The 12,252-nt window shown below is 36.7% G+C and overlaps 1 protein-coding gene across 2 annotated transcripts; it reads right to left on the reverse strand.

Annotated features, from left to right (window-relative positions):
• Window positions 1-1,275: 1,275 nt before the first annotated feature.
• LOC148905335 (deoxynucleoside triphosphate triphosphohydrolase SAMHD1-like) lies at window positions 1,276-12,016 on the reverse strand. Of its 2 annotated transcripts, XM_089039876.1 has the most exons (19): window positions 11,703-12,016; window positions 11,109-11,175; window positions 10,523-10,616; window positions 9,835-9,937; window positions 9,333-9,390; window positions 8,376-8,491; window positions 7,824-7,894; window positions 7,101-7,253; window positions 6,502-6,549; window positions 6,151-6,248; window positions 5,768-5,926; window positions 5,204-5,260; window positions 4,718-4,826; window positions 4,489-4,572; window positions 3,876-3,971; window positions 3,342-3,446; window positions 2,824-2,915; window positions 2,362-2,407; window positions 1,276-1,757 (listed from the first exon to the last, which is right to left on the reverse strand). In XM_089039876.1, exons 1-19 carry the CDS (start codon window positions 11,938-11,940, stop codon window positions 1,647-1,649), a joined length of 1,905 nt encoding a protein of 634 aa, XP_088896002.1. In that variant the 5' UTR covers window positions 11,941-12,016; the 3' UTR covers window positions 1,276-1,646. The 2 variants fall into 2 exon arrangements, with proteins under 2 accessions (XP_088896002.1, XP_088896003.1); XM_089039877.1 differs by lacking the exon at window positions 7,101-7,253.
• Between the last annotated feature and the right edge of the window lie 236 nt (window positions 12,017-12,252).

Consider the following 12,252-nt stretch of genomic DNA (forward strand, 5'->3'; position numbering starts at 1 on the left):
AACGATTATTAGTAATCCTCGCAATGATAGAAACGGCTTATAGTTATAGATTCTGTCAGATTTGCTTTCGTTATCACGTGACTAACATTTCCAAGAAATCAAAAGTGTTTTAAAAATTATTAAAAGAAAGCTCGTTTCAAGTATTTAGAAAGCATTTAGTCACCAATTTTTTTATTAGACAAAGATGCCGTATTGATGAACAGAATTTCGCCTATTTTGTCCGGATTTCGTATTCAGAGTCTATTTGACGTCTATTAGGCTTCGGTGAACTGGTAAAAAATTACAGCTTAGTATTTTTCCCATTTGGGTCGCTATCAATCTTTCTGAACGTCGGCTAATAAATAGATTTTTGTGACAAAAACACTGCAAAACTGAAAATAAGTCTGAGGAAAGGTATACCAGTACTATATTGATATAGGTTGTCTATGACGCAGTTTGTTTTGTCTGATTTTCATTTAAATTACCAACTATGCAGTAACCTTTAAATGGTATATAATAAGATAGCAAAGTGATCAGTAGAGTGAAAAAACTAGTCAATGTGAAATAGTCAAATCGACACAAAAGAAAACAATGGAATTAGGGTCTACTATTAGTAGTCTGTATTAGTCCAATATATATATAGAGTGGTTTTTTAAAAACCTGTTAAATACATTTTAGCGTATTATGCTTTAATACACTTTATTGTCCGCATTTTCTTTTGATTTTCGTTTGTGTTTTCGGTGTATTACAATTTATTAAAAACCACTCTATTCGAATAATCCTTTGAAAGTAGCTTGGCGCCTCGCTTGAGCGCTTTGTGTTGGACCAGTGAACCGATGTATGGAAAATGGTGAATATAGCATGGTTCAAAGTTCATTTTATTATTGGAAGTTTGATTTCCATCTTGCTTTAAAGCTTGCATAATGAAACGAACGTCGCAAATTTGAATAATGGGCTCGGAGTTTATTTAGTTCTTCACAGATTCGTGCAAAGCCAAAATTATTTCTACAGTTGTAGCTACCATTTAAAACTGATCTGTTGATGTGATGTTTTGTTCAATAACTCCAATCACGGATGAACATTTTGAGGAGGTACTTTAATACTGTAAAGGCCGGGATTGAAAATTACGTTTGTTTCATTAATGCAAGTTCCACAGCAAGATGGAAGTCAAACATCGAATAATAAAAAGAATGTTTGAATATCGATAGGGACGCATGAGCGAGTGTGACTGTAAACATTGCATCCACCCATAGTCACAATAGCAGCCTATTGTTTCTAGATTACAAGCCAGAAAACTGTTTTTAAGATTATTTAATTAACAATTTCAAATAATATTCCTAGTATTAGTTCCATTATTAAGACATTTTTAACGCGACTAACGATTTTTAAAATATGAAGTAGATGGTCCTCTCATGCTGCTTTATATATCTCATTTTAGATCATTCTAGATTATAAACAGTGTTTTGGCAGGCGTCAATCAAAGATTTTCCATGGCATTTTTCACAGGAACACGTGACTATGGAATGTAATAGAAATGCCTTGATTGACGTCTACCAAAACCTACTTCGTCGCGACGAAGATTACTCTTGACAAGCACTATAAACTAATTCATTCCTTCTTCGAGTTTATTCTAAATTGTATTATTTAAAATGTTTAGAACCGGTTCTCTAAAAGAACTCAATTTCGTCATTGAATTGTAACTTCTGCGCGACTCCTCCGGTCTGGCCGTCAGCAGTTGTAGACTTCATTGGCGTTAGTTCGGCAAGGGAACCACCAAACTGAAAGAAAAAGTCCAGATACAATGAAGATTTGTCTAGATATTTGAAACCGCGTGCACAGATTCATTACCACTACCCGTTCCCTCCCCTCTCCACCCTACCCCCACCCCACCCCACTCCCAACTAAGACAAATCGGGAAATTGTCTACTGTAACATACTAAAAGTGCCTCCTAATTTTGTCGCCTGCAACCGTTGTGAGAAGTAGAAATGAATTTTACTTTTGCGAAACAAAATTTCTAGACATTGCCTAGTGTAACACTCGTCTTGCAACTTGTCTCGCAACGATTTGTTGTGACAAAGATATTTCATCCGGCGTAAATTATTTATTACCCCAACATTACAGTCTAATGTAACATCTAACATACCATGTTGATGCAACTGCAACGCACTGTCTTTTATCGCGCAACAGAAATGCGAGACGAGTTGCAAGAAAAATTGCCTAGTGTAACAGCACCTTTTCACATTTCAGACTACCTGTCATTCCCTTGAGAATTACTTCTATATTTTTAATTTGTAATAAGACATTCCTATGCATGTTGGCTGAATAAAGAAATAATCCTCAACGGGAATGACAGGCGTCCCGAACTAGGACAGTTAGCATACCTTGGGCGTGGTGCACTCTTGACCGAGAGTCCATTGGAAGAACGCTCTGAAAAGGAAACGTTAAACAGTGTGTTCCATAAGTGCCATGCATTTTTACTTTTTTGAAGTCCAAAGAACGTGAGAAAAACCTTGGGATCAAGGGAGACCCAACAAGCTCTAGTCACGTGATGCGGAGTCGAACCTGGGAGACGATTTATTGAGGGCCGCTACGCAGTCTAAACCCAGAGATGAGAAGCGAGTGCACTTCCGTTATAATACCCTTGGTTCCCCTTTCGTGACTTCCCTTTCGTTTTGTGTTGCATCTCTCATATTCTTCAAGGCATTTTCCACCTGGGTTTCAATTCTCTTCTCTCCGAAAAATCGCCATGTGAATTTGCCGTGCCCTTAGGTCTCACAAATTTTAATGTCTATTTTAGGATAAACTATAAAGTTCAAACTGAAGGTAATATTTATCACACTTACGCTTTCGCTTTCTCTATGCTGTCTTCGTCCCTTTTGCGACAGTAGACTCTCATGTGTTGTTCGGCAAAAGACTCGGGTAGGAGCCGAGAAACCTGCGAACAAATGACGAAAGTCACACGACACATTCTCGAATGGAGCATGACTGTATTGCGCATGTTCGGAAAATCGTAACCGATACGAACTCTTGCCGACGCCAATCCTATCCTAGTTTACTTTGCAGTCGTCATTAGCGTCGACCCAATATAGGCTAGCCCCAAGGCTTTGTGGGAAACTAATGCCATCCCAATGTACACGAACACAATTTCTCTGGTGTAATTCAGTCGAAGAAATAGGATAACTACACCATAAGATGCTCATAAAAACATTCTAAAACATATCTTACACAGTCTTCCAAAGAGCCTGTGTTCCTCCTCGTCGGCACCTTTCCGTGTTTCTAGCCGCTGGCCACGAGGAACGCAGGCTCCAGGAGCGAGATTGAGCACCACATGACAAGCAAGAAAATCAATACAAGTTCTGACCTGATCTTTTCTGAATCTCATGGCCTGGGAAGGATTTTCCTTTGTGTAAAACCGCAAATTATCGATTGGATTCTGGTTTTTCATGCCATAATCGAATGTAATCAACTGCAATACAAGAACGTAAATCAAGTAAGATGACATTTCGATTCCCAGCGAAGCAGAAAGCATGGACTGATCATGACAAGAACCAGAAGCTTCACTTTACATAATAAGGGGGGACTTTAGATGTGAGTAGAGTATGTGAGGTCAATTTGTTGATTCGAGGGTTTTTTCTTCGGGTTCTCCGGCCTAACAAGCGAAATTCCAATTCAATCTGTGAGTTGGCTGTGCCCTGACTTTGATCAGCCCAGAGGTTGTTCCAGGGTTCGATCTGTGAGTTGGCCATACCCTGACTTTGATCAGCCCAGAGGTTGTTTCAAAGTTCCGCCTGTATAGTTAGCCATGCTCTGACTTAGATCAGCCCGGAGGTGGCTTCAGGGTATCGATGAAATTTGAAGGATTTTCTAATAGATATAAATTGATAGCAACACCTACATGAACAATAATGTCGTCTGGTTCCAGTTGTGTACCTCTTGCCATGTCAGGAGGTACGCTGTCAGCGATGTCTTTAGAAATATCGTGTGCCTCTTCCTACGAAGCCAAGGGAAGCACAATACAGTAAATGTATTATACCAGCTGTTAGGAACGGTTTTGTTTAAAACAAAGCCTAAAGTTAAATATTGTTTGTTTTTTAATATCATGCAAGCGAGGCGAATAGGTCTATAGATTGTTTTTCCTTGGGCGTAATGTTTTCCGATTTCAGACCACGTGTCATTCTCTTGAGAATAATTTCTATGTTTAACGGTTGCGCATGAAAAGACATGATATATAGACACAACTCAAACAAAGAATCTTATTCTCAACAATGACTTTGTATGAATTGGGGAAATATTACGCCCAAGGTAAAGTGGTCTAGAACTTGACCCAATTTCCTCAATTGCTATAAAATACAAGGCGCAAATATTGAACAAGAAATTCAGGACCGCGCGTGTGTGTTAGTATTCGCCCCAGTTCTCCTTTTGATTTTGTCCTTGTTTGTCGCGCACTCGAATAACGAGAAGATTTTAAGTTAAGTTAAGCCGCTGACCACAATAATGTCGTCACCTACTTTTTCTCTCGGCTTTTTCAAGATGGTTTGTCCTATACACTTGTATAACGATCGACATTCAATCAACTGTAAAATCTTCTTAGCCTAAAGGAAAAAAACACAACATAAAGACATGTTCTATATGTCATGAAATATCAATGGAAAAGTATATCCTGGAGATTTTAAGTGTGATTTCACTTATATGGGAAAACAAAGTTGGGCTCCCAGTGGTTTTATAAAACAATCATACCTCTTCTAGTCGTGAATCACTGTCATGAAGTATTTGGTAGTAGACTTGATCTGTTACCTTGGAATAAGCCACCATGTCGTCTATCGCTTCAGACATCTTCAACTTTTTTCTACATTGGAGATGAAAAACGTACAAATTGAATGACCATTACTATGTACCCATATGAGTTCCGACAGGACCAACTCAGTGATTAAAACGCGGGCTCATTTCATTCACACGTATATTCTTGGGGTGTGTGTTACGTCATAGCCGCCATGTTGGTTTACTAAACCAAGCATTTCTCATAATTAATAACCTTTTCTTGTTAGATCAACTAAGATGGCGGCTGTTTCATTGTTTTTAGTATCTCAAAGGATTTTTCGGTCATGTGGTTGCACTTTAAAAATAAAAAAGTACAGCTTTCTGATTGGTTAACGTGTCGAAAAGTTATGACATCAGTAACAGGCGACGCACTTCATAGTTGTGTGGCACAGAGGATTTTCTTACCCGTCTTTTCCCTCAAATAGAAGATACGGATTTGCTTTCAATAAGGCTTCGGTTATCCTTTGGACAAAAAGATATGGAAAAAACAAAGCAATCATTTCGTTTGCCAGAACCAGTCTCTCAAGATTTCCCATACAGTAATTTGAATAGTTCCCTTTACAGTTCCCTGCGCCATCTTGAAAGGTAGCCGTGCTTTGCATTGAAGCGAGACAAACGGTGAGCTTGGTAATGATAGAGACGTGAATAATTGTTCAAGGTTTTAAAAAGGTCTCTATCATTGCAAGGTCACCGTTCGTCTCGCTTCGATGCAAAGGCACGGCTACCTTTTCAAGATGGTGCAGGGAACTGTTAAAGGGACTATTGTTGATTTGGCAGCACAACCCATATAAGGCATGATGATGATAGAACCTAGACCACAATGAACCATGTTCGTAACTTTAGAAATTATTTCTTCAGAAGCATTGTATTGTTTCTGTAGTCTGCCCTAGAACAGAAAACTGTTCTATATAACTGTCAGTATCACAGTGAGTCCTTAGACTAAATTAATGAGGAGCTCTTGATACTTACATAGTTTCAATGATGTTGGAAGTCTTGTGTTGATAAGCTCGTCTAAACAGACAGAACCGTGTGTGGAACATATCGTAGATGTTGCCAGCTTCCTTGTCTCGTACACATATCTGTAACTTGTTTTCTACGTTGATAACTCGAGCCATCTTGATAAATCTCCTGTTCAAGGGCAATAAGGGTCGTTATCCTAAATTTGCGGCGCTGTAGAAGGGTTGCGAGATGGCGCAAGACAAGGCACAACGAACTCAAGGCTCCAAAGATGAGAGGAGAGTGCACTATTGCTATGCTACCCTTGAGAATGGTAAACTATGAGAAAGTAATCTAACCAAAAATACAATACATGTTTGTACTCAAAGCAAGTGTTCAACCAGTAGAATTCTTACTTGTGATCAAAAGAGTTCTTGATGCCGAGGTTATGACAGTCGCGAGCAAAGTAGTCCCACTTATCAACATCAATGCCTGTCCTCTTGTTGGCCACAATCTTGGGGGGAAGAAGAATGCAAATGTCTCAAGGAAATCTAACGACTACTGTTTACTGACTGGCTAATGCAAAGACTATGCATATTCCTTTTTGTCTGCCGTACCCCATAATTTTGGCTCAAATCTATCCCATATCTTACATTTTTTTCTTCGGGTATCCCGTAATCCCATAATCCCTAGCGTCATCACCTAACATGTCAGCCACGTCATTTGTTTTTTTCATTATCTTTACAAATATCGTAAACCAACTATACCTCATATAAATAGCTCTTGCACTTTTCTCTACCGAAGTAAGGCCAGTCCTATAAGAAAAGGACTGGATTAGAAATTATACCATAACCACCTATGTTGTTCCTCTAGATTTAACGTACACGTCACGTCATTTGTAGTAGTTATTTTATAGTTTTCTCTTTCTCTCTCTGACGAGGTCCTGATGGTACGCAGTATTTCCCTCACTAGACTAACTTTTAGACGGTGAATAACTTTTTTTTTTTTCCATTTACTTTTATGCTTCTTTTTATAACTCGTTTTGGTATTTAGCAATCCGCTATCCCGGGATAGCAGACCGCGGTCAGACACAGAAAATATTGCCCGCTCCAACAGCCAATCAGAACGCACGGTTCTTAGGATACCGGACTTGAAAAAGATAAATATGATTTGTTTCGATCGTGATAAAAAGCCCGCCAAAGAATTCTCAATCCATTTACCTCTCATAACTGATATGGTTTACCTAAAAGATAGACTGAATTGCTTGCTGTCGTGTTGGGGTGGAGGGGGAGTAGAAAGAGAAGTACATATAGAAAGCTGACATGCGGCAAAAATATAGTTGTGTAGAAACAATTCCAATTCATACCTGAGTTCTTGCTGGAGTGTCACCACGTGGGCCAGCAATCAGCTCTTTAATGAATGTCAGATCCTGCTGATCTAGATCATACTTCACGAATTCTTGTTTCAAGTTGTTGGAGTCCACAAGATAATCGAACATTTCCACACTTGCCTCTTCGTGCTGCAGGGGGGAAATTACATTCACAACAATATTCCTGGTTGAAGGGTGCCAGAGAGCCTAATTTGTCCAAGTTTATACCAACATACAAAGTCCTGCGCCAGTTTGATGATTCATGATTCATATAGTGCCTTCTTCGTTATTGATATGATCAAAGGCGCTTAAAATGAGTTATGAATTTATGAGAGATGGTTAGTATGAGGTGTAAGCACTGAGGGTGGTCACTGCCAGGGTTTCTTTACGTCCTCATTGGTTCTCTTACGTCCCTTCTATATTGGTTAGAAATGATGAAGTGTGGAAAGATGGGACCGCCATTAATGTGGTCATCCGAGTGACTTGAAAATCTAAATATTTGAAGATGTAGCAACACAGCACAGTTTGACCTCAGTTATTTTAAGATCCTGGAAGTTGGTCCAGCCTACTCCCCCCCCCCCCCCCCCTTCATCGCTATGCCCCCTCCCTTCCCCTTAATTGGTATGCCCCCTCCCCCCTCCCCCGCCTTCATCACTATGCCCCTGATTTAAGGTACCCCCCTTTATCGGTATGCCCTGATTAAAGGTAAGGTTAACAAACCTTCCAGTGGATTTCAGGTCTTGCAGCTGGAATAAACTGCCCGTCGAACATGTGTGAAAATGGTCCATGTCCTGGAATAAATTCAGTGAATAACACATCACTTATTAATAATGTTTACAATAATTGTCAGTATCTACCTAATCAGGCAACTCAGAAAAAGCTAACATCCTTCTATTAATTATTTACAAATTAATCTATTAATTATTTACAAATTAAACAGATTTATCCATGGAAAAACCACAAAATGTTAGAATTATAAATTAATATTAAAAATATTATAATAACTAATATTAATAACAATAATAATCAATAATAATAATAATATTAATATTAGTTATTATTATTGTTATTAATATTAGTTATAATATTTTTAATATTAATTTATAATTCTAACATTATTATTATTATTATTATTAATTAATATCAAAAATATCTGCAGAGTTAGAGAAAACAACTCTCTTCTTTTAAGAATTAAAAATTAAAATTTCTCAAAGTGTCTTCCCAAGACATTTAGAGTTGATAAAGTTGGAATGTACTAGAATGTTGTCTTACCTAAATCATGACAAAGCCCTGCAATTATAACACACAGAACATCTTTTTCTTTTATATCCAATTCTTGCTGTCTTTTCTGAAGGCTCTTTACAAGCTTTCCAGCCAGATATGATGTCCTGATGTTAACAATTGAAAAAATAGACATCATTTTTTTATGTTTCTGTCCTCTTATTGATGATAAATAAGGCTGAAGTGAGATGACGTTTTACCCCTGTCTCTAGCCCACAATCCTTTTCACATTGCTTTTGTTCTTTAATTGACTATTGTTCCTGTATTCTGTAAGGAATCAAAAATTTTAATATGAAAGAATTTTAAAAACTATTATGGTATAGAGTCGGGGGTAAAACGTCATCTCGCTTCAGGCTTATTGTGTTTTCATTTTATCAAAGTAGTGTGGATCCACAAGGCGTAATTGTTGAATTTTGCAATAACAAAAACAATAAAAATTTATCATTTATTTTTAATTTTATTAGTGATCAAAACAACCCAGGAAAGAGCGCACGCTCTGTCCCCTAATTGATGATAAAAAATAACCAATCAGCATGCAAAACTTTGTAAATCATTGTAAAACATCGTTTTTACAAAAAGAATTTAATATTATTAGTCTGTTCACATCCAAGTATGTATCCTCTTTTGTATTGGCCAAGAAGTTGAGTGTCTGGCCAAAAAAAATATACTACATGTATTTTGTCTGAAAGACATATTTTGGCAGCCAATTTTCTTTTTCACTCTGTTCTAATTTGATGTTTCTCAATTTTTTTATATTAACAAATGAAATATAAAATTCATGGTTTTCACAGCCACCATGTTGGATGAACATTTTAGTCTCTTTTGTTATTTTATCCAACATGGCCGCTGTGTTTTTGTTTTTTCATTCTCTTGGGAATGATTGCAAACCAGCATTACTGGATCATAAATGCATCAAAATAATAAAAGTTTCAAGTAATTTGTACTCACCCTATTGAATGTTCAAATCTATTGTGAGCAGCACCAGGGAAAACAAAATAACATCCACCTTAAGAGTCAAAAATAACAATCATTATAAATATTAATAGACCTCTTTAGTTGGGACACAATGTTTTGTATTTCAGACCATGTGTCATCCCCAAGAGTATCTTTTTTTTTAAAAAGAATTTATATTTTTTCACAATTTCCTTACCTAATTCTTCTCAACCTTTTGAAGTTGAGAAGAATGTGGATGCACCTTTAAACATAGAATATTATTCTCAAAAGAATGACACATGGTCTGAAATCGCAAATTGGTAAAATGGAGGGTGGGGAGGAGATATTTCGAGGCTTATTAAATATGGTAGGGTCCCATTGAAAACCACCCTGTTATCTTGTATCCTGTATTAATTTTGAACATTTTCTCCATTCCCTAGGAGGTTCGAGATAACAGGGCCACTAAATAACTTACAAAGAATGAAGAAAACATCTAAACTGATTCATAGTTCCATACCTAATTGTTTAATGTTCCTTAATCTTTGGAACTGTGGTGTGTCGATGATCTTGATGCAGAGTGGATGCACTTCAATGTGACCATGAACTGGATCATTAAAAACCTGTACATAAAAAAATTAACATTAAGACAATACCCAACTTTCTTGTTTGATACAGAACACTGTTTTTCAAACTTATTTATGCAGGTTTAGATGTTTAGACCCATAGGATGAAATTTTTAAAATATTTTGTTGAAATTTTTATCATAGTTTTATTTGTTATTAATTTAATACAGAACACTGTTTTTGTTTAAACAGGTTTAGTCCCATAAGATAAAACAGAAATAATATAATTTTTATTTTATTATTTTTTATCATTTTTAAATATTTTGATGATTATTTTAATACATTCATGTTATCTAATAAAGAACACATTTCCAGGAAAATTACTTCTGGTATTTTTATTACCAGTTAACAACATATTGTTGCCCGCTGAGAGCCGTTGCCAGGGAAGCATCCAAACTTGTTCACATTCAGGTGATGCCCTCTTGCCCAATCAGAGTAACAGGAAAATGGACTTTGACAGTTGGTATATTATAACAAAATGAAATGTTACACAGCAACTATAATATAAGGCAGGTACACAATGTCATATTTCATAAGAGATTGCATTTCCCAAAGGAGAAAGCAATTGCTTTGCCTTTTTACCTTATGATAATGTTTAACTGACTGTGATATTGATGTAGATGGCTTATTAAATAGTCCAAGTGAAGCCACAATTCTTGAGACCTTTTCTTCATCCCTAAAGATAGAATCAATTAACTAAAGACTAGACTTGCACTCAAAAATATTTCAAATGTCTATTTAGCAATTAGACCCACATTAATTAGACCCACAATCCAAATAGTCTACAAGTCAATAGCCCATGAGGCTGGAGGTTGTACACCATTTAAGCCTTTGGTCCAATCTTTTTTACTCTATACATGTTAATCTGTGAAATAAATGGATACAAACAATATTTGAAAAGTAGGTCAAAAATGTGAGTTAGTTGCCATTGTTTTAGTTTTCAAAGTCAATTTTTTCTACTACAGTACAGGCCAGAAGTTTTTCAGGGTCCCCACGCATGGGAAATGGATGGGCTCCACACACAGGCTCTGCTCGTACGCATGTGCTTAATTTATAAACGACCCCGCTACATTAACACTGAATAAACAAATATTCCATTGCATTTTCTATAGCCTATAGCTGCTATACTCATATATTTATTTGGATATCTTTATTTTATCATTTTTACCTTATTCCAAATTCTTGCAATGATGACTTATTTAATGTTGGAAGAACTTCTCCAGTTACATTGTTTTCTAGATATATTATTAATAAATTGTTATTACAGTCAAAATGGCTCAAGGGTACCCCCCTAGGTTCTATTAATGGTTTCATTATTTGAATATTGAAATTTATTATTCTTTCCGAGAATACGAAGACTCGGGATTTAAAATAATAACTGATTAAAAACTCAAATTCTGATTGGATTATTCTATATAAGGAACGCCATAATCCAATCAGAATTCGAGCTTTGAGACAGTCATTATTTTGAGTCCCAAACCCCACACGCAGGCCTCTGGCACTCGGGGTAGTGTCAGCGTTAAAAATGGCGGGAAAGCCTCGAATAACTTTCGATTTTAAAAATAAAATTACGATGTAATATAGAATATTTGCAGCCTTAATTAAGAGAAATAGATAGACACACAAGAAAAAAAACACCCATCTTTCGATAAGACTTAAGCTTAAATGAGCAAGTGATTACATTTACTGATTACTTCGTTTCGTAAATGTTTGGCCTCGTGGATTGTTTTCAAAATATTGCATCGTAAATCATGTTCTATACCTTTGAAGATTTGACCTATCTCGGCTAATCCCTGTCCTTCGAGATAACTGGCGACTTCTTCTTTGCTCCAGCTCATGTATTCTTCCACGTCATTGCTAGAAGACCCGTCTAAATGAGGAATTCTTGGTCGCTTTTTCTGTGGACTTGGTGTCTTTTGTGGACTGGGTGTCGTTAAAAGACGGCGAATATCTGGGTTCTCGACAGTTCCGATTTTCCTTTTTTTATTTCCTTTAGACATTTCGAAGTTAATATAGATTAAAATCCAATGGCATAAAATAATAACATAGATCGAAGACGAAGAAAAGCGAATGTAAATTTGAGAAATCCCGCGTTGTAAATATGTTAATATATACCACTGGACCCAGGCGCACTCTACACTTCTTGTTCGAGAGTGCCTGGGAAAATCCAATTCTCTATTTTCACATCCCCATAATACTTTGCGTCTTTGGGGGGTAACCAGAGGGTAAAAACCCACTTATTTTGCTGAAGGCTGATCAGACAATGTTGACAATACCTTGTTTGGTATCCAAAAATAAAATGAAGAAGTAAA

This window comes from Actinia tenebrosa, unplaced genomic scaffold (assembly GCF_029948245.1).
Source record: "Actinia tenebrosa isolate PJP-AT-01 unplaced genomic scaffold, QUT_ActTen_1.0 PGA_scaffold7__59_contigs__length_16204524, whole genome shotgun sequence".
NCBI lineage: Eukaryota > Metazoa > Cnidaria > Anthozoa > Actiniaria > Actiniidae > Actinia > Actinia tenebrosa.

What these genes read in the sequence shown, in the direction of transcription:
- LOC148905335 (XM_089039876.1), bottom strand. Translation starts at nt 11,940, where the DNA reads ATGTCTAAAGGAAATAAAAAAAGGAAAATCGGAACTGTCGAGAACCCA. An exon ending in GATAGGTCAAATCTTCAAAG is followed by an intron (nt 11,176 to 11,702) that starts GTATAGAACATG and finishes TAATATATCTAG; the next exon opens with AAAACAATGTAACTGGAGAA. An exon ending in AAGGAACATTAAACAATTAG is followed by an intron (nt 9,391 to 9,834) that starts GTATGGAACTAT and finishes TTGACTCTTAAG; the next exon opens with GTGGATGTTATTTTGTTTTC.